This window comes from Salarias fasciatus, chromosome 4 (assembly GCF_902148845.1).
Source record: "Salarias fasciatus chromosome 4, fSalaFa1.1, whole genome shotgun sequence".
NCBI classification, from domain to species: domain Eukaryota; kingdom Metazoa; phylum Chordata; class Actinopteri; order Blenniiformes; family Blenniidae; genus Salarias; species Salarias fasciatus.
The window spans coordinates 3,692,629-3,713,974 of record NC_043748.1 but is presented as its reverse complement, the minus strand read 5'-3'; the positions used below and the strand labels follow the sequence as shown (position 1 = coordinate 3,713,974).

The 21,346-nt window shown below is 44.3% G+C and overlaps 1 protein-coding gene across 2 annotated transcripts in view; it reads right to left on the bottom strand.

Moving 5' to 3' along the window:
- The window catches only part of srcin1a (SRC kinase signaling inhibitor 1a), a 107,886-nt gene extending 95,758 nt beyond the window's left edge, over positions 1–12,128 (bottom strand). For both annotated transcript variants that reach the window (XM_030089495.1, XM_030089496.1), the window contains exon 1: positions 11,719–12,128. In XM_030089495.1, the coding sequence (XP_029945355.1) occupies positions 11,719–11,740 (22 nt within the window). In that variant the 5' untranslated portion in view covers positions 11,741–12,128. The remainder of the gene's footprint in view (positions 1–11,718) is intronic.
- Positions 12,129–21,346: the final 9,218 nt, after the last annotated feature.

The following is a 21,346-nucleotide window of genomic DNA, read 5'->3' as shown; positions in this document are numbered from 1 at the left end:
TACGATCGCCAAACCGATCCCTGATATCTTTAATATTCTAATAAAGCCCCATGCTGCGTTTTTGTTAACGTATGAAATAATGATTATGTTCAGGGTTCACATTTCTCTTTACCATGTATATAATTAATTCATCTTACGCTTCGTTTTCCTGGAGCTGCTGCACATAGGAGCAAGCGAAGGAAAAGAAAACAAAACAAAAGGATGATATTGAATTCCACCAAAGTAATTCATCATTAATGTATAACCTAGAAGCAAAGCACCTCAATACTGTAAGTGGAGTTGTGGTGTTCACAAACGGCCAGCTTTTTAATAAGAAGGATGAGAACCGAGCTGAAACACACACATTTATGATAAATGTCGGTCAGAAATTAAAATCTAGTCCACACAAATCAAATCAATCAAATATTTCTGGAAAACGTTAAATTCTGGCATCCTGCCATTATTATTCATCATTCCTCCCTGTGATTTTATATAATAATTACAATCAAAAATGATTCACAGATCCAGTCTTTTGAAAAGAAGACAGAATGACAGATGCTGTGGACTTTGAGTTATTATTGAGATATTCATACATGAAGATAATGATGTTACACAAGGCAACATTTGTAAAAGAAAAAAAAAATGTGTGGGAAGCACTCGTCAATAATTAACTGTCCTTCTGAGATCCAACATTAGACATCAAATGTTTATTGATTTCCAACTGTCTCTGCCCGGTCTTCAACAAATTGCATTAATCAAAACCAAATTGCGTCGAACTACCAACCCGGAGATTACAAACTGAGCCACTGCCACCCTGGGTATTTCCAACAACTACTAAACACATTGGCGGCTGCGACTCGGCCGTCGTACATCGACACGACGGGACAGAAAGCGGGAACAGTGACAACCTTCAAACATCCTTGATGTAAGTTGGCGGGCCGGGCTCTGGCTGTGGCGGTGATTACCTCGGTGAGCAGTCCTCAACAGAGCTCCTGCTATTGAGCAAGGTCAAACATGAGAAGGCTAAACCTCGCTGCTGCCGAAATCATGGCCCGCGAGTGACTCACGACCAACAACGGCCAAGCTCTTTATCTCACACCGAAAAACACCTTCCACTCCTGCAGGGATCACGTCTCTCCCGTCTTTTCTGTGCCTGCCGTGAAAACTGCTGGCCGCGTTTTCCAAAAAAGCTAATGACAAGCACTATGTCAAAGCCCTCGGTCTCCCATTAATAAACCCGGCTGAGGAGACGGAGGCCGCACAGCTAATTAATCAAGAGATACAGAGCGCGCGGCTCTGGATGAGCCGGAGGGACGCAGGTCCGTCTCGGGGTAAAACAGAGCTGACCTTTTCAGACTCGCTGCTCTAATAGTTGAAGGCAGTGGGGTTTGGCCTCATTCATAAATTTCGCATGCTACAGTATGTTTGCTGCTGCGGGCATCCCAGTTACACACATACACACACACACACACACACACACACACACACAAATCCATTCTTTAAGCTTGGCCGAACTGCTGGATAATGCAGGTCTATATCAGCTTGTGAGCCAGTTACAACTCATTACATGTATATTAGCAGGCGATAACGTGGGGAATTGGTTCGTTGTGTGAAGGGCTGCTCCTACTGGGGAAACGAGGAAGGAAATGAAAAGTGAGCCGCAGAGTTGCAGCCTGGCACGGCCTATTTTAAACTGCAGTCGGCAGCAATGCACACGAGGACGCACCGCCCAGAACACACCTGCAGGGACGTGGACATGCTTAAACAGCCGAGTGAGTTAAGAAATGGAGACCGGTGCCAGAGCGACGGCATGTGTGATTGAGCAAAGTGAAGATTGAAATCTAAATTGTAGCCAAGCCCCGAGGTAGCGCAGACATATCTGAAGCTTCAGTTCACAAAGTGAGAGTAAATCTCTCGTTAGGGTTCCATAAATCAACATTTAGTCCGAGCGAAGAGGCAGAGAAGGCGATGGTGAAGGAGACTAATGAGACCGGGGCCAGAATGAGATGAGGGATATTTGGATCCCGTCAGAAACAGAAGGAGGGTAATCTGCCCAAAATCATCAGAGCCTGCACACCCTGCTTTGTATTCCTGCCTGAGCGTCTTCGGAGTGAAAATCAGAAGTGATGGGAGAAGATCGTAGGAGGAAACAGTCTGACTGAGAAGAAAGAAGACTGCTGCCGCCTCTGCGAGCATCTCCCTCACACCACCGGCTTCATTTCCTCTAAATCTCCCACTTTCTTCTTCTCTTTTTTTCTGCGGAGGAAGTTTAAAGATATAGCTGTTTCCCCCCTCTTGTCAGGCTTGTGATTCCTCAAACCCAGCATCTTTTGTGAAGTAACAAACATGCCACAAATGAGTCTTTAGTCCAGAGGTGGTTTTTAAAATCTAACCTAAATCACGTCCGCCATGCATTCTGAATGTGACACATTCATAAGCCATACAACTCAAGCGGCTATGAGCCCCTGCTGGGTATTCACTCGGTTTTAAATGTTTAATAATAGCCAAACAATGACCACATGCGGGATAGAAAACAGTACAGCACGATCTGTTTCCCCTATGTTTAGAATATTAGAATATATTAGCGTCCTGACGCAGGGAGGAAGCAGATGCACTGTATATGAATCTGACACTATGCGCCCCATTTCCACTGAATATTAAAGTGTGCAAGTTGCTATTTCGGGTACGACAAAACAGCAGGTGTGGCACTTAGGGATATCAGACCTTGTTCCACATGGAGAAAGCCTGTTTGGGATTTAGAGGCGTGGATGTACTAGACGGCTGCAGGTATGGATTTGTAGAAAAGAACCTCCTGGTAAACTAAGCAGTGCTACAATAAAATACCTCAAACGGTACACACAGCAAAGCCTTTTTAGTCCCTGAGAACAATAACAAATGGCATTCATGTTGAGGTTCATTGCCGAAACTTTCAAAAAATGCTTTTACAGATCGACCTGTAAAAATACAATGTAATCCTCAGCCTTTTATTATTCTACCTTTACAAAGATGTTGTTGACTGACACTGAATTCTGAAACCACTCGCCTTAAAACTGAGACAGCAGACTGAGTGCTGGAGAGCAAGAAACACATCCCGGTATTGTGTCAACACAGGCTTACTTGTTGTGGAATTGGTTGCAAATTTGATGGGCCGATGGCATTAAATTGCACGCTTCTGCCAAATAAAGCAGCCAGGGAGTGTTTAAAGGCATCTTAACATTGGCCTGGGCATTGTATTTCAATTTCCAGTCTTTACTGGAGAGTGTGTGAGCGAAAAGTAAGCAATAAAAGGGGGAAAGCGATACCCGACGGAGGAAACAGACTGTCTCCGCTCTGACAGAAGATGGATCTTATCTTGAAAGCTAACTTATAAAGATGCGTACGGCTGACAACAATCCATCTTCCACAGCTGCATTTACCCGGCGCGTCGTGACAGGGGGCTGGAGCCTGTCACCGCAAAAAACTTTTCGGGAAAGGGTAGAGCGCACGCACACGTGCGCACACACGCAGCCGATTATTTCGCAGTGAGTCTAACAGCCGAACTAATGCAAACTGCTTACAGAGAGACTCCGGCAGCCTTTCAAGTTTAAACCTGGAGCCCCACTGCTGTGAGGAAGCGGTCTTAACCGCTGCAGAAAGAAGTTAAGAACACCATGTTCAATCCTATCTCATACACAGGACTGAATATACTTCCCTGGATGAAGTCACCTGTGGGGTTCCTCAGGGGTCAGTCCTTGGTCCTTTTCGCCATAAACATGCTCCCCTTTGCTTAATAACGTCAGCTGATATGGATTCTCCTTCCACTGCCGTGTCGATGGCGTTCAGCTCTACATGGACCCTCATCCGTCTTCTGCTTCTGACTTCATCCTCATTCTCCACGCTCACCTCCTGTCTGGAGGAGATAAAGGCATGGACGAACCGGACCTTTCTGCAACCAGACAGCTCCAAAACCAAAGCCACACTGGTTTGCAGCCCCATCAGATATTCAGAATAGGGCAGGCAGACTGCTGACAAACACAAAACTAAAAGATAAAAAAGAAAAAAAAAGAAAAAAAAAAAGCACATTCCACCAGCGCCTGCATTCCCCCTGCTGGCTAATGCCATTATGGTGCGTTTGGTAGCAGTAATTAGTCACTAGTCTTAAGAGTTATTGCCAAGAGCTTAAGCCCTCAGCCCCTGGCTGTTTTTTCTTTCTTTTTTTTCCCCCAGAGATTTAGATCAGCTTGTGCTTCTTTTTCTGTTCCTGAAATGAAAACAGGGAGATATAGGGCGTGACTCCTGCCCTTGTGGTATAAAGTGGCATTACAAGACTGAGCAGGCTGCGGTTAGCTTGAGTCTGACAGACGTCTCTGAAGCCTTGAGGCTTCTTTCAGTCTGGAAATATTATAAATTGTATCCATGGGTTATTTCCACTGATTCTGGTATATATTGCAGGACTTTTTTTCTTAAGAATTTGGTTCGGTGAATGGGTCTTTGAAACATCAGAGAAAAACGATCGACTTTAGATGGAGATCGGAGCTGCTAAACCATTCAGTTTGCCCCGAACAGATTTTATTAAAAGACGTCTTCATTCAGTTGAAGTGCACCAGGTGAACAAAATAAATGAAATGTAATGAAAGGAAATACAGCCGCCATCCTTCACACGCTGACGGTGGGATGACTGTGCATACTGTCAGCGAAGCGTTAGCTGACTGCTACAGGCGGCGCCGCTGGCGGATGCAGAGAGGAGAGGTTTATTTATGCATGAGCTGTGACTACTTGCAATTTAGCCGGTGAAGTTTTGCTCATAATGTCTACTCAACTGAAAATCCCCAAACCCCAAGAAGTGACCATTAACATCTGCCAAAAAAAAAAACACACACTGAGCTCTGAAATGAAACAAGTGCCTCATCCCTATCAAATTTAAATATTTATCTCATTATCTCCAAGATTTTCGCGCACTGATCTGCACTGTACCAACTGTCACGACAGCGGGAAACAGATGCTGCTTTCAAATACTGCTGAGAAGGATTATAATTACGACTGGGGCACATACAACCAATTTCTTCTTAAATAGCCCAAGCATTGAAAAGCTAAATGTCTTGGCATTCCAACTATGTAGAGAGGTGGCATTCTCATTATCTTGCCAATATACAACACCGCTTGCAAATGGATGTCTCCTTTTCCCTTCCTTTCTCTTGCTGCAGCACAAAGACGCTCTTTCCCACCCGGCAGAAAAAGCTACTTTTGATTTAGGGGCCATATTGCCGTGTCTCGCTACAGAACACCTTAATATATGACAAGTTGTTTTTATGACTCACAGGCCAGAGCTTTCAAGAGCACATTAGGGCAGCGAGACTTTTCCAGGAGATCACCGTGGACCAACCGCAGCACTGCGAGCAGGGAAATACCGAGGATAATGAGGGAAATATTGCCCCCCCGGACCCTGCAGGCCAATCGCGCCGGTGTCAAGCTGCTGCAGAGTAATTTCACTGTCATCTTCTGCTCTTTATGGAAATATAACAATCAACCTGCCGCCGCACAAGCAGGAAGAAGGATGAGAAAGCAAGACGTACCATCCGCACTGACCAGAGGTGTGGAAAAGACCAATTTCAGGATTACAGAATCATTTTGTTTCAAAATCAGCAGAGACTGGGTTCTTTTTTTTTTTATCAGATTATGGCTGGTGAGGAAGATTTCAGGAGTAGCAGTATGAAAACTACTGGAAAGTAATCAAGCAACATGAACCTGAGCACAGTAAATCTAAGACTCGGCTTCAAACATCTGAGTCATGATCTGCTGGATGTTTCCTACCGGTAAAAAGGATTTTGTTTTGTTTGTTTTCGATCCACTGTCAGCTATGCTTTCTCATGTGGGACTCTTGGGTTATTTGCTGTATTTTCTTTGGCACTAAATAAACCAAAAAAACCGAGCAAAATGTGATCACGGACAAAACCCGAGCAATCTTGTGACCACAGCAGGATTTATACCTGGAAGCCTCGGGGCCCCGTCGGATTCACTAGTTCAGACGTTAGCAACATATTTTATTTACTTCTGGATCTCACAGAAAGAGAAAGGAAATCTCCATTAACAGCGCGTTGACCTTGTGGAGTCAGATTAACATCATTTTTACGGCCAATAACTTCTGCACCAACAACAACTGCTATTTTAGATTGCCGACATGTTTGGACAAGCGGGTAACGGCAGTAGGTGCTGAAAATTTAGTTTGTGTGCTTTCCAAATACCTTGAACACAGCCTGGTGATTTAACATCCCGGCACACATGTGGGTGTGTGCATGACCACCTGCTTGAGTGCATGAGGATGCAGGAGGGCGAGTGAGTGGTAAAACACACTTTTATGTTGTTGGGGTCCTCAGGAATAAGTCAAATATTCCATGAGTTTATGATGTGTATTGATTTGAATTTTAAACACATACACATTTTTTATTCAGTGCACTGGTGCGTTTGGTCGTTTTCGTGGGACTGACTAATCCAGAAACAGATCCAATATCTGCTCAGGAGGCTTTTTTTTTTTTTTGTCACTGATGTAAAATCAGCGTAGCTCGCTGCATGGAAATCACAGGAATTATTTTTAATGTCAGGCTACATGAGGCTGGGGACCGCGCAGGCAGGCACTAAAAATCACTCTGTGGCCCACCGTGACTGAATTAATGTGGTTGACAGCAGAAACAAGGAGTTTTAGGACACAGACAAAAGAAATCGTACTGAATGGGGACTGGTTACATCATGTTCAATAACAAGCCTCATCTTTTTAGCATTACATGTTCTGCATCTGTCCGTTCAGACGGCGGAAGGGAAAAATAGAACATCGCAGAGCGAAGAATTACCTGATGTCAGTATATTTAGGAATCATACATGAGTCACAGTGTTTACTTTCTTAGGGGTGTTACAGTTTACTGTTCCTCATAGTATTTCATTCAAGTGTGCTAAATTTGCCCTGCTCATCCTTTAAGTAAATAAGAGTGAATCATTTTTAACATTTAGGAGTGTGACCAATTGTGATTTCAGTAAACATACACTTCTTAGAGCGAGTAAACATCTTTGCTTTGCTCTAATTCTCTCAGGAAAGGTCAAAATTAAGTGGAATTATCCAGCTAACGCTGAACATGTTTATCTTCAGCTTAATTTTTTTTTCCTTGAAGGTGGAAGAACAAAAACACATAATTTGTGACCGATTTTGAAAAATCTCATTTCCTGTCTAACCTATCGGCCTGCCTGTCATTTTCACGCCCATCTTTCCTCAAATCAAAAAAAAAAAAAATCATCCTGAAGACTCTGATTTTTCTGTCCATTACTATTCACACGCCCACAACTCCCACGCGCGCATAGCTGTGGCACAGAAACAAGGACCTTTGATAAAGCATGTAATATTTAAACTCTTGAATCTTTAACGACCTTTAGAGCTTACTAGTGTGCTTACCACAGCAGCTGTGAGAAACTCATCATACCAGCCACAAACCCCTGGAGTAAGCACAAACCATTCACAAAGTTTTTCCCTTTTTTTTTTTCTCCGCCCCCCCCCCTTCTTAATTTACAAACTCATTTTGCATTGAGGAATCCCCGCTAAGCGAAATAAGCTGGAGAAAAAACAAAGACTTGTGTTTTCTCGATCTCCGCAGAGCAATTACATCTCACTTCAGTGTGGCTTGATTTGTTGGTTCTTGACATGATCAAGTGCTGCATGTGCCCATTTGACCGTAAACGCTCACTACACATTTACACATAAGCGTGTGGACGCACACATGCGAGCTGAAGCCCGCAGCGCACGAGGACGCGCGGGGAATCAAACCAAAGCAGCTTGCCGCTTTAGACAGGGAAGTCTGGGATATTTTTCTCATCATTCAGTCATTACGAGCCTCAACCCCTGCTACAAACGAGACGCTGTTTGTACATCGTGTTAATATTTCGTTCAGCTGATTTACTTTGACATTAGTACAACTCTGGAAATGCTATTCCCCGCAGGGTCAATTACTTCAGAAATGCCCCGCAAAAAAAAAAAAAAAAAAAAAAAAACACGCCGCTCCTCCACGATGAAACATTGCATCATCGTCAGCCAATCACGGGGCAGAATTCAGGGGGGCTTTGTGTGGCACAGACCGAGGGAATAAGCAGGTGCATAAGTACAAAACCGTGACTCTGCAAACAGAGAGAGACAGAGACAGATCCGCGGCGTCGCTGCTGTCAATAAGAAGAGCTTAAAAGCTTAAATCAGCCGTTTGGCAAAGAGCAAACATTTCTACCAAAGAAAAAAAAAACAAAAAACCAACAACCTCATATCAGCTGTGGTTTGATCCCTTCCTAAATAGATTTCAACAATGGAGGGGACATAACACGTATCGGCTGAGGTTGCGTCTTTGCGTGCCAGATGAAAATCTGACAAACGCGTGACGACACGGCCTGACATCGTCCACCTGTCTTTGCTGTTGGTATAGACGTGAAAAGAGAGTAAACAGACTGGCTCAACGGCCCGTTCAGTGCAAATCAAACTCTTTTATCTACTAATTTCTTTATCATTTGTCTTCACGTGGCTTCCATCGGTTTGATTTTGTAATATAAACGCAGACACATTAATTAAATGTTTTGATTCGGAGGATTATGAACCGACAACCAGACTTCTACAGTTCTGCACAAATATTGGAACAACATCCTGCAAACTAGATGATTCTCAGTGTTTATCATCTTGCATTGAGCTTTAGTTTTTAATCATCTCATGTTCCTTTATTGTGGTGGAGTCTATTCAACCGTTCCCTTTATATGAGGTTGAGGTGAGATTTGAACCCGGGACACTCAAGGTTGAGACCTGACCCAATGCGCCTCCACAGAGGACTGGTATGTCAGTTCAGCGCTTTATCTTAATGTATTTCCAAGTTCTTGCGAAGCGAATTGTCTTGCGTCTGAGAGGGACGCCGTATAAATAAACCCGCCTTGTCGTCCGCTTGCAGACATTTGTGAAATACAGAAGGTGACTCCAGCCGGGAGGTCATCACATTACCTCACACTTCCACTCGGAGTCCAAACGCGGCAGGACTGAAATTAAATCCAGTGAATCACACCATCGTATTTCAGCTGTGCCATTTTTTCCTGCCGGTTCTCTGGTTTCCCAGTCTGTAACATCACTTCGGTACACAGTGTGACGGCGTCGCCGCTCCGGCAGGCCCCTCCTCGACGCTACAATTCTGGCTTTCCCTCGCTGGAGAGGATCAGCGGGACAGACAGACATGTGTGTTGACATAAAGCTCGGCTGAACATACAAGGTGTAACATGAAGGCACATAAAGCTACCAGGATCTGCAGTCTCTGCACAATGGCAACACTGCGATAAGCATTAGCTTTCCAGCGGGCTAATGCTGGGCTTAACGCCTGGCTCTTCTTAATCTATTCTTCATGGTTTAGCCTTTGCAGTGTGAACTGGTAAAAACTCAGTAATGGGCTTAAAAGAGATGCTTCTATCTGCGCTCATAGGCAGCGGTTCAACGCCGGCTACTAAATGCAATGGACAACTTGGCAAAAAAAACTGAGCCCGAGTTGGCGAACGGCTGCATCGCCGGTGGTTCGAATGCGATTAGGTTGGTCTTTGGCTGCATTGTGTTAAATTAGCACGTTGAATTGCCACCAATAGCACTGGCAGTCCTGAATGCCGCAGGTTTACATGGGTGGAAAGCTTTTGTTTCACCGAATCATTCAGAAACTGCTGCGTTTCTACAGAGGAGAAAACTCACAGCCAAGTCTATTGTCGCTTTTTAGATAAAAGACACCCAGGGGTCCGTATTTAGCCTAATCCATGTCAATCCCTCCAAGATAGACACTGACTACACACACAACTCCAAGGACAAGCTTTTCAGTGATAAAGCAAAAAAAAAAAAAAGAAAAATCCCATGTACACACACTGGCCGGTGCAAAGGGGATCGTATACGATGACGCCCGTCTCTGCCTTCACCTGAGCTTCAAAATGATTTTCTCTGTCTTTAAGCAAACGGACGAGAGTGTCTGGCAAAAAAAAAAAAAAAGTCAAATATCAACCTGGGAAAATGAAACCTTTCAAAGGTCATCAGCACAACACCAAACACAGCGGCAGAAAAACTGAGCGAACAAGTCGGAGGAATCAGCACGGCAGGCTCGCCGACAAACAAGTTGCTTTACTATTCTACTGTTGAGTTAGTGCAATTACTCCAAGTAATGACCTCGTTTAGACGCTCAGCTCCACTAAAGCTCCACTAAAGCAGAATTACACTGCTACTGCCGGCCGGGAAGACTCTGAATCTCAACTTACCTGTCCATCTCCGGATAAAACCCTTTTTCGTCTTTTGTTCTTTCGAACTTCCTTTCATTCTCTCCCCGTCTTTCATATCCTCTGTCTCTTGTCTCGCTTCTCCTCGACCACACTAGCTACCGAGACTGTCCCTTGGTGGGAGGCAAGCAAGGGATGAAGAGGAGGGGAGGAAGAAAGGAGGGAGAAAAGGTGAGGGAGAACGAGGAGTTAGTGGGAAATGAGCGTGGATGAATTCCCTGAGCTGTGTGGCTTTGCCCTTCTCTCTAAAACACAAGCATTAATCCTTTTGCCCCCTTCTTTCGTTGGATTTTTTGCATCTTAAAGGCAGACCCTCCTCTTGTGCTGCCTGTCAGAGAGCCCCTCCATCCCGGGAGTGTTTCAGCATGCACCAAGTATATTCTATTCATTTCCTGCTCACTTCCAAGCTTGCACCTTTTTTTTCCCCACACACAGTTGTCATTTGCATTATTTACACATCTTGAAACACATGTGCTGCATGTTTAAGCAATTCCAAACAACAAGAACACACAGTACGTTCACGTAACACACACAACTGGAGACACATCCGCTTGCTTCTCACCAGGAATCAGAGGCTGATCTTTTTCTGCCTCGTCTTCCACACGATGCAAAACTCGCAACCGGCATTTCACCTTCAGCACCAGTACAGAGGTGGAAATGGAGTGATGAAAAGAATGAGTTGAAAGAAGGGGGGGGGGGGGGGGGGGGTGGAGTGATGAAAGCCTGAGGGGATCTAGCAAGAGCATCGCATCAGAAAGTTGACCCACCCGTTCATCCATTTTCAATACCATCCCCCTTCCACTTAAGGCAGAACTGCCCAGTTCCTCATTAACGTGTCATTACATCCTCCATGTTTTTATTGGTTTTATTCACCTCTATATCTCTCTCGCCCCCCCCTCTCTCACAAACACACATGCCCGTTGCCAATGTAATGACATAGCAGCCACTGCAACAACATCAACACAGTTTGTGCTTAAACACAAAAAACAAAATGCTTTCTCACTCGTCACCTCCCTCTATCCTTCACACACACACACACACACACACACACACACACACACACACACACACACACACACACACACACACACACACACACACACACACACACCGGCACCACCTGCTTCACTGATAGGACTTCTGCTCTCCACCAGCCCCCTCCCATCGCTCCACTCCCACACAAGGTGCCTCCACCCAGTGTTTGAACAGCACACCCAGGACCGCGTCCCCCCTCTCCGACACCCTCCAGCTCCCCCCCCCCGCTTCCACCCCGCTGGCCGTTAACTGATGCTACCTTACAGCATCACTCTCCCCGAGCGGCGCCGCTCGCCACGAGCCTCCAGCCCAGCCCCCATCACCTGCAGGAGGACGGCCAGCTGGTTGGACGGCACAACACGCAGAATCAGAGAAAAATACCTGTTACACAAGTATGCATAAAGATCAGGGTTGACATGCCTTGGGATGGTGCATTGCCCATGCTGCGACACGGACCGCTGCAGCTGAAAGTGATCGCGTTTCCTGTTCCCCCTCCTCTTTTTTTTTTTTTTTCCTCCCTTCTCTCCTCCTCCCTCCTCCTGGTCCTCGCTTTTCTCTTCTTCACAAAGCGCCGGTCCTCTCCTTCCTTGTGCCGGTCCCCGCGCTCCTATTCGCTCCTCGCCTTCTACCGTCCTCCTTCCCTTTGTCTCGCCGCGGCTTTTCTCTTCCCTCCGCTGGAACCTCCTTCAGTGAGATGGCTATGGTCCAGCAGCGGCGGCGCTCCTGACGGCACTGCGCGTGTGTGACAGCGAGCACGTGTGTGTTGTGTGTACGTGTGTGTGTGTGAGTGTGAGGGAGAGGCTGGGTGGGAGAGCCTGGTTGTGAGTGTATGTGTGTGTGTGTGTGTGTGTGTGTGTGTGTGTGAGAGAGAGAGAGAGAGGAGATGGGCGTACTCTGTGTGAGCTTTGGGAGGCTGTGCATGCCGGTGCAGGGATGCTCAGCATACAGCCTGGAACCAAGCTCAATTTTTGCCCATGATAAATTCACACTCTCTCGCCCACTCTCTCTCTCTCTCTCTCTCTCTCTCTCTCACTTCTCTGCCCGTGCCTTATTTCTTCCCTATTACACATTAAACTCGCTCGCTCTCCTCTTAAAGACACAGGCGGTGCGCTGCATTGCCGCACGCCTCGGGCGCATCGCTCTCATGATATGGTAATAAAGGGGAGTCCGGGGACACGGTCCTGTACGGGGGGGTGGTGCATAGGTGGGTGGGGAAATGCTTGAAGTGTGTGTTGTAACCGCCAGTGGAGGGGTAGGCGATTGGAGAGGGTGTTGCAGCTGAGGCGAGAAAGAGAGAGAGAGAGAGGGGGAGAGAGAGGAAGGAAGCGTGTACACTTGAAACATCCCCTCGTGACAACAGCTCTAACGATGGAGCTGTATCGGGCCAGAGGCGAGGCTGTAGTGGATTGGCATGGCAACCGGAGCTCAGTAGCAGGTGAGGATGATGGGAAGCGCACCACAGGAGGGCAACCTCGGCACACCGCGGCCCGCGGCACTGCTGCTGTGGCTTTTTTTGGCAAAAAACAAATTATTATTTGTTTGAATCCTGGCTTCAGGTGTACAAACTAAGAACTGGTTATAAATCCAAGACTGAAGGGCCGTGTGGTACTTACAAAGGAAAAAAAAAAGCAAAAGATGTGTTACGTGTACTGATCACTGTTACTTTACTGTAAAAAGAATCATGCTGCAATATCGCCGTGGTTCTCTGCAACACATCATCTGATCTGTGCACATCAGATGTGCAAAAAAGCAACTAAATAAATATACAGAGAAAACAGCAGAAAAAGAACCAAACAGAAAGAATGGATGGATGGATGGATGGATGGATGGATGGATGGATGGATGGATGGATGGAAGGATGGAGAATCTCTCACTAAAGTCCATGCCTCCACCCTCTGCCATGACAACCGCCATCATAAAATCATGGTGGTTGATCAACTAGTGATCACTGAGTCTTTCACGGTGACGTTGTACACCCTGTTTTTCAATCTCACACTTGAACGATGCATTCTTTATGTCACACTCCAGTTCCTCTTAAAGACAATTCTGAGTAAAATGTGGAGGGAATGAGTCCAAACTAACCAAAAGAATAAAAAAAAACAGGTTTTCAAATCCAAAGTGAGACGTGTGGAGGGCGGTAAAACATTGCAGTCAACAGAGTGCGGCTGGTCAGTCCTGTAGCAGCTAATGGATCCTGATCAATTGAGAAGTTAAGGTGGAGGGAGGGAAGCACAATGGCAGGAGAGAGATGGCGAGATGAAAGAGGATGGAGGGCCTCTCCGTGATGAGAGCGATGAATAATATATGATCAGGCTGCTCGTGACTTACACAGCAGACTGGACTGTCCGTCATGTCCAGCTGGTTCGCAGGCGCGGGGAGAGGATACATCAGCCTGTCCACACACATTAAAAACAGATCACACCTTTTTTCTCTCACACTGACATGGGAGTCACCATCAAAGACTGCTTTTCCTTTTTTTGCTTTTGTTCCAGACCAGCCAGACAAAGAAGATCTATCAACATAATTCAGTTTGGTTTCTAGCTTTGTAATTTATGGCTTGCACTAAATTCTACTTTTTTTAATTAGTGATTCATGAGGAGTTTTTTTTTTTTTCTCTTTTCAATTTACAGTAAATAGAAAAAAACATGCTAGTGAAAGTCATCTCCGAGCGCCGGATTTTTCCAGCAGCTGCAGCCTCCCTTGAAGCTCTGTGGAGCCCCCCAGGGGGGACCCAGCCCACACTTTAAAAAGCAATAAATTCAAAACTGAAGGGAAAAAAAACACACACACGCTAGTCAGTATGTACTCCCATCAGCCAACAAAATTAGTCAGTGCCGATATTTGTCCACATTTTTTTGGAATATGTCGTATTTATGTCCTCAGACATTACACATATTTTCTCTTAACCGGATTCATGAAAATGTGTTTGACTTCATGTTCTCACAAGCAGAACAGCCAGACTTACCGACAGAACGACAGACGAACAACCCCAAAACACAAACTGCCTCCAGTCCGAAGCTGTCGCTGCACAGAAGCATAAAAAAGTAAATGAGGTTATTTCTAGTCTCGCTACTGTTTATACTGACGCTGACAGAGTGAATTATGCCACCCCTGAATCGAACTGGCACGTCTTTTAAAAATTAAATTAGTCTTTAAGACAAGTGAAATTTAACAAAATGTCCCGACTAGTAGCAGTACTACAATTTAGACTGTTTTTGTTTGTTCTGAATAGCATTTATTTGTAAATATTCAGTGTAAAACAGAAGAGTGTGAGAAGGGAGACAGGCAGAAGAAAATTATAAATGCAGTGAAACATGGTGGTGAAATATATTCACCCTCCTGCTGTGCAGTCAGACACCTGCACCAAATCTAATGATCATTTTCGGATTTCTATCTTCTGCAGGAGTGTTTTTCCACTGAAGGCGAAATACCGAAAAAAAAAAAAAAAATCTACCAACTGCTGATACGTGCACTGGTGGTGAAACCTCTGCGCTCACTTGACGTCTTGTATTATTTCATTTTTTAATTTTTGGTCACAGCTACATTTGATAAGACACTGTTAAATCTCTGACGTACATAAAATAATGCACAAGTTTGAGATGTGGGCCTCTCAAAGTCTTCTTAAAGTAACTTTAATCACAAGATGCTACACAGTTATGGGCCACAGGAACATTCTGCCTACACACACACACACCAAAAGCAGTCATGAAGCTGAGAACTCCCAGATTTATCACCCAGAATTCACCTTCACAGCAGCCACAAAATGCTGTGCTGTTTCACTTCAGCAGACATAATATTCCGTTCCCCGCTGGATATTATTTACATCCTGCTGTGGCTTTTCCAACAGTCCATTTCATGTGATATACTATATGTTGACATGAACACCTTCCGCCCAACATGTGGACTTGACAAGGAATATATACGTGTCAACTTTAAGCTTTATAGCTCCTTATATGCCACTGCTGTCCGGCCGTATTTCACAATGTGTACTTGTGCGCAGTCAGTAAACAAACATAAAAGTGCTGCTGCAGCTCTAATAGATTATCAGCCGGCGTGTGGAGATGATGGCTGTCATCTGCCTCATTTGTGAATCGAGCCCGCCGTATTCCCCTCTGATGCATGCTTGAAGGAAATAATGGCGGAGGCCGGGCAGGGCCCGTCTCCGCCTCGGGTTTTGTAGATTTTACCGAGCGGGAAGATTATTGCAGAGGTGCGACTTGCTGAGTAAGAGGCTCTGAGGAGTTGACGAGCGTGCTCAGCCACTGTTTTCTAATAAAATGACATCTGCCGATTTATTGCCGGTTCTGGGAGTGACCACGCTGCAGAATGACTTGTTAGTGGGCTCGCGCTGAAAAGAAATTGACTTTTTATTTCAGTTTCAGATTCATGTTCACAGAGGGCATTTTTGTTTGGCCCTAAGGAGTTAAAAGAACCCAGTTTTGTCTTGGCTGTCCTCCTTCCTTCTCTCTATCTCAGCCCATCGACCCAGAAACCCTTCAGTACATACCGCGGCACAATAGATCTGCCCTCGCTTCAGTGGAAACTGGCCATCTGAGGTTATTAGAGGGGGGCTGGGGAGGAATGTCAATGACAGACGCTGGAGGATGAGACAACCTTGGCAGGCAGGGGGCAGAGGTGCTCTGGCTGCGAAACCAAAAAGAGAAAAAGGAGAGCTGTCATAACAGATCAATTATGTAAACACTCTATATGCACATATGTAATGCACACAGTTGCGTCTGACTGTAACCTTCAGACCGCCGCTCAAAGACACTGCAGCATCAGCGATGCGGCAGGTAGGACCCTCCACATACAGGTAACCTGGGCTAGTTATCATAGTCTGCAGCTTGCCTTCAATAAACACTGAAGTAAGGCGAAAACCTTCATCATTTAACCAGTTCTTACTGTAGAACCCATAAAGAACAATATTCAATGGAGACAACCAGTCAGGTTGAAAAGAACAATATAAATCCCTGCCAAAAACTACGCTGGACAAAAAGACTGTGGATCAGATATTAGTATGTGGCCAGTCCCCTGAGAGGTGTCTCAAGCCGCCAGGGAAATACTCCGTGATTGCTGAGATACTCCGGCTCACTGAGTCGGGCACCGAGCGGAACATTTTTCAGACTGAACCGTATCAAATCCAACAAACAATGATGGCACGAAGCGAACTGTGTCGCAACACCAAAGACACGTGTGCGTCCCCGAAGCCTCCCGCTGGGCATGACAGCGGGACTCCACAATTATACTGTGGGGAGACATGGTGCAAAAACGGTAAAAGCTCATAACTGGAGGCAAAATATTATCACAAGTGTTGCACAAACTCAAAAACCATAATTTCCTTTGTATGCTTTTCAACAGAATGAGCACCGTTGTTGTGTAAACAGTCAAATCGCAGTGAAAGTTTAACATTTTCACTCGAAAACATTGTCGTGTAAACAGTCTTTTATATTATATGTAATACATGTTTCATCTTCAACACAGCTTTGTTCAGTTTTCACACACACGCATGTCTATAGTCAATACAGAGACTGACTCACACAGGAGAATGGAGAATCCCGAGAAAATCCACACAACCACAGGGAGAACATGCAAACTCGAAACAGACAAGCCATGGAGCCCAGAATATGACCAGGTTGAAGCTACGACACCTTTCTCTACTTTTACAACAAAAAGCAAAACAGTGACTCTAATAGGTGATTTCTTCTCGGTATAAAATTTATATTTCAATTGAGGTGATCATTTCGAACTCATGTCAAATAACTTGATGTTTAGAAATAATTTCTGATGTTCTTACAGCCGTTTCCAAAGACATTCCCACCTGTGCGGCTATAAAAACTGAATTTAAGCAGAATAATCTTTATCATCTGAGTCAAATTTTGACATCTTAAATCCCACTTTTGGCACAAAATTGTTGAAGCATCCTAAAAGCAACAAAATCTCAAGGACCCAGATGTATGGCAGCGTGAATAATCAGGGGTTTTTTTTTCTATTCTCGAGCACAGCTAATACCTATTGGAGTTATTTTGAGCTAAAATCAGGTAAATGAGTCTGTGTTATTGTTGTTAGCATCTTAGCACGAACAGCTAATGCTCTTTATAATGAGACTAACAGGAAACTAACAGCAAAATGGTGTGAGGAGAATGAATAATTTCTTTTCATAGAATCAAGAATGGCTTGAGTACACATTTGTTCGTTTGTTTACAGGTTTTGGCCTCACCTGGCTGGTTCCACCCGGACGCATACTCCATACGCAAAACGATACGTGAAGGCTGTGCGTCACCACGAACCGTCTACGCACACCTCTGCGTCACAGAACGCACAGGCTACGCAGACCGCGAGGGCGGATGGAGCATAAACGTAAACGTTGCACTGACCATGGCCGTCTCACCAAATTACATTCAAACACAGCAACATGCTCATGTATTTAAACATTTCTTTTTTAATGCCGGCAAACTGAGTAAATGTGATATTTGATCAATACCACGTTGCAAAAACAGCAACCAACACTAACACACATTTGGAATTCAATCATGCTTGCAATTGCAAAGTACCTAAATTAGAAATGTTTTTGTCTTTATAACAAACTAGAATTTACTATCAAATGTCAACACTGCTGTTTTGTAAAGAATTTGGCGTGCATTTTCCAACATTTCACTAAATTTTCAGTCTCTGCTCACCTTTCAAGCGTTGACATGTGCAGGTGCGATGTGCGGATTGATACAGAAAGATCAATAAATACCACACTAAACGTGTCTTTTTTTCACTTTTTTTAAGAATTGATCCACATGTCGGAAGATCAATGTTTCCAATCTGTTAATTAATCTGAGTTAAACGTGCATTTTATCACCTAGGAAAGGGAATTAATTTAAGTCGGGGGGTAGGAACTACTTTTTCTTCCGCCACTTAATCACTGAACTTCGGCTTTATGCATCCTGGTACGTAAACATTAAATCAGCTGAGGTGGATTTTCTTCAAAAGACAAAAATAAATAAACAAATAAATAAATATTTTATGCACGGCTTTGTTTTTAGTGCTGTAAACAGGAATAACCCAATTTCTGAAATATATTTAAAGAATTTTTAAAAAAAACTTGTCTCGAGTGTAAATTTATGAATATAACATTTTTAAAAACCTACTTTTGAGCGCCCTTTTCTCAACACATTAAGGTTTTAAACACTGATGTTGGTGACACCACTTGGCATGGATAATAGTGACAGAGCCCTGTAAAAAGCCCCCAGGGTTTGCATGTTCTCCATAAGCTGTCTGTGGCACCCCAGTTACTACATCCACAGTCCAAAGATGTGTGTTTGATGGATCGGTGTGTGTGAGTTTGAGTGTGAGTGTGAGTGTGTGTCCTTGGTCTGTGTCTTCCTTGTGATAGATTGTTGACCTGTCCAGAGTGTTTCCTCTGCCCGGATCAACTCCGGCTCTCAATGACCCTGCAGCCCAAAAGATGGATGTTTGGCTTTTGCACATCCAACAACCTGCTGCTTTGACTGACATTTGCACTAGAGTAAGTTTTACGTCATTTTCACTAAATTAACATTGATTAAATTGCTTAAAGTTATCCAATATTTGAAAAGAAAAACAATCATTCTCAAAATGTTTCCTCTTTCATTGCCACCAGCTGCAATAATCATGGCACAACTCCACAGATTGATGATAATTCTTTGAAAGAGGCAGCAGTTCCTGGTTGGAAATCATTAAAACTAGATTTGCATAAATCATCTTGAGCAGTGGAAAGCATCCCTGAAATGTCATATATGTGGCACTTATCAGCCGCACTGTCAGATCCGATCATTTCAGAGCACAGTGTGGATAATTACCTTGTGCATTTATTTAAATAATATGATTTTGGGGTTTTTCACTTTCAAAAAACATCCCAGAAATGACTGTGTTGTACTCAGTGCTTTATAAATAAAGCTGAATTGAACTGAATTATTTCACTGTTGTTTTTTTGTTTCCATTGCAAAGCTTTTAAGCAAGTGGAGCATAACATGAAAAATACATTGCAGAGATGTAATGGTGAGTCTTTATAATATATTCGAGTGTCAAGCCGAGGCATTACTGACCTCAGATTTAATCCAGTGCCAATCAAGCGGCGGAATCCTGTGTTTCCATGGTGATGTGAAAGGGTAGAGCTGACTCCTGTTTTAGGAAGGGTAGTAGTCACAAGTGAACTCTGTTTTCTCTGGCATGTGTGTGTGTGTGTGTGTGTGTGTGTGTGTGTGTGTGTGTGTGCGTGTGGGTGGGTGGATGGTCAGGATTTCAAATAACCAGCCCAGCTACAGGCGCACTGCTGTGCACCTTCTGTGACTCCTGCATGCCAGCGAACACAAGCAGACCATGACTGTTTCACACACATGCGTCCGCACTCAGAGGCAGCGATTCACAGACAAGACATCACCGAACCAACCAGTTTAGCAACCTTTAACTCCATGAAAGTAGCCAAGTTTACACCCTTTTCAGTTCAATACGAGTGTCCATTGATTGAGCCTCCTCATTGTTGTAGCAGATCAATATAACCTCATGGTGCACTGCCTCTTGGGACGGAGGTCACTGATGGTGGAAGCCCTTCAGTGGAAATACAGATAACACACTGCGAATTCATATTCAAATAATTAAGGACGGTTGTGTACAGAATGCGTGAAATACGAGCGGATATGAAAATGACATCAAGTATTTACGAAGGCATTTTAGAGAAGCACAGCTAAAGAAATCAAAGTTGTTTTAAAAATTCAATGAGACTGCTGAACATTTATAATCTATTTAAATACAGAATACTTTCCAAAGAGAGAGGTTTATGAAAGGATTCTCAGATTTGTTAGCTTTTTTTTAATGGATCCCTCTCATCTAAATCCTGTAGAAAAGCAGCAGTCTCTCCTCACAGTTCTCTGGTTAAATTCAATCATCTAAGAAGTTTGAATGAGAATAATTCAATATTATGTTACTTTTTTCACATTGCATGTGCAGTAAAGAGAAAAGAGTGTGCAGAGATCAATCACATTCTAGTACTCATGCAGAGAAAATAGTATATTCAACCTCCGGAGGAAGCGGGGCAGAGAGGAATGCTGCAAAGTGGACATCGCACCGGGGCGGCTGAAGGGTTAATGTGCTGTGAAAATAAGGAGTGTGATGTGACACTTGAAGGTGAGGTTCGGTGGAGTCTCAGCCAAAGGTCAAGTGCAGCCCGGGGTGTTTGGCTGGAGTGTGATTCTCCATATCCCACACAAATTATTTCAGGTCGTTTCAGCTTCATTTGACAGCTTGAGCGTGTGAGAGGCTCACACACACACATTTCTGGATTCCTAATGTGAGGATCAGCGAGAGTGATTCAGAAGGCGATCGTCTCCCCCGCTTTCACTCACAAAGCAGGATGTTTTAAAAATAATAACGCGACCGTGTGGGGTCAGCGACCGTTGTGTAATTGAAATTAGCAGATAATGTGAGGTGAGAGTGGAAGTCTCTGCTGGGATGTGCTCACAGGAACATCCTCTGTTCAATTTAAAAAAAAAAATCTGCACAAATCAAAAGCCGTCCTCCTCTCTGAGCACCCCGAGCTAAACGCAACCCCGTCTCACAGTCCTGCTCTGCTTTCTCCACGTCTGCTCACTTGCTCTCTATAAATACATAAGGTGCTGTTTCCAAGGTAACAACTCTACGGAGGATTGGCCACCTGAATTTCAGACGGGGGTAAAGGAGGGTGAAGGGTGTTCGGCTGGCTCTCAGACGGGCAGGGATCCACCCAGACTGCTGATGTTGGCCCCACACTGAGCATTTAATACAAGTCTAGGTTCACCTTTTTTTTTTCTTTTTTAAATAAAGTACATTTTTATTAGGTTTATTTCTTTCTGAATTGTAGAGATGAATTTAACTTGTATGGTTTCAGGGTGAATGTATGAACGACATGATATTTCACCTGGATTCTGTTGGTCCACCTTGAAGGTACAATTAGGAGTGTTCCAGCAAAACACTGAACGGATCGTGATTGCCCTCTTGTGTTGAAAGTCAAGAACTACAATATTAAAACCAAGAAAAGCGCATGAAT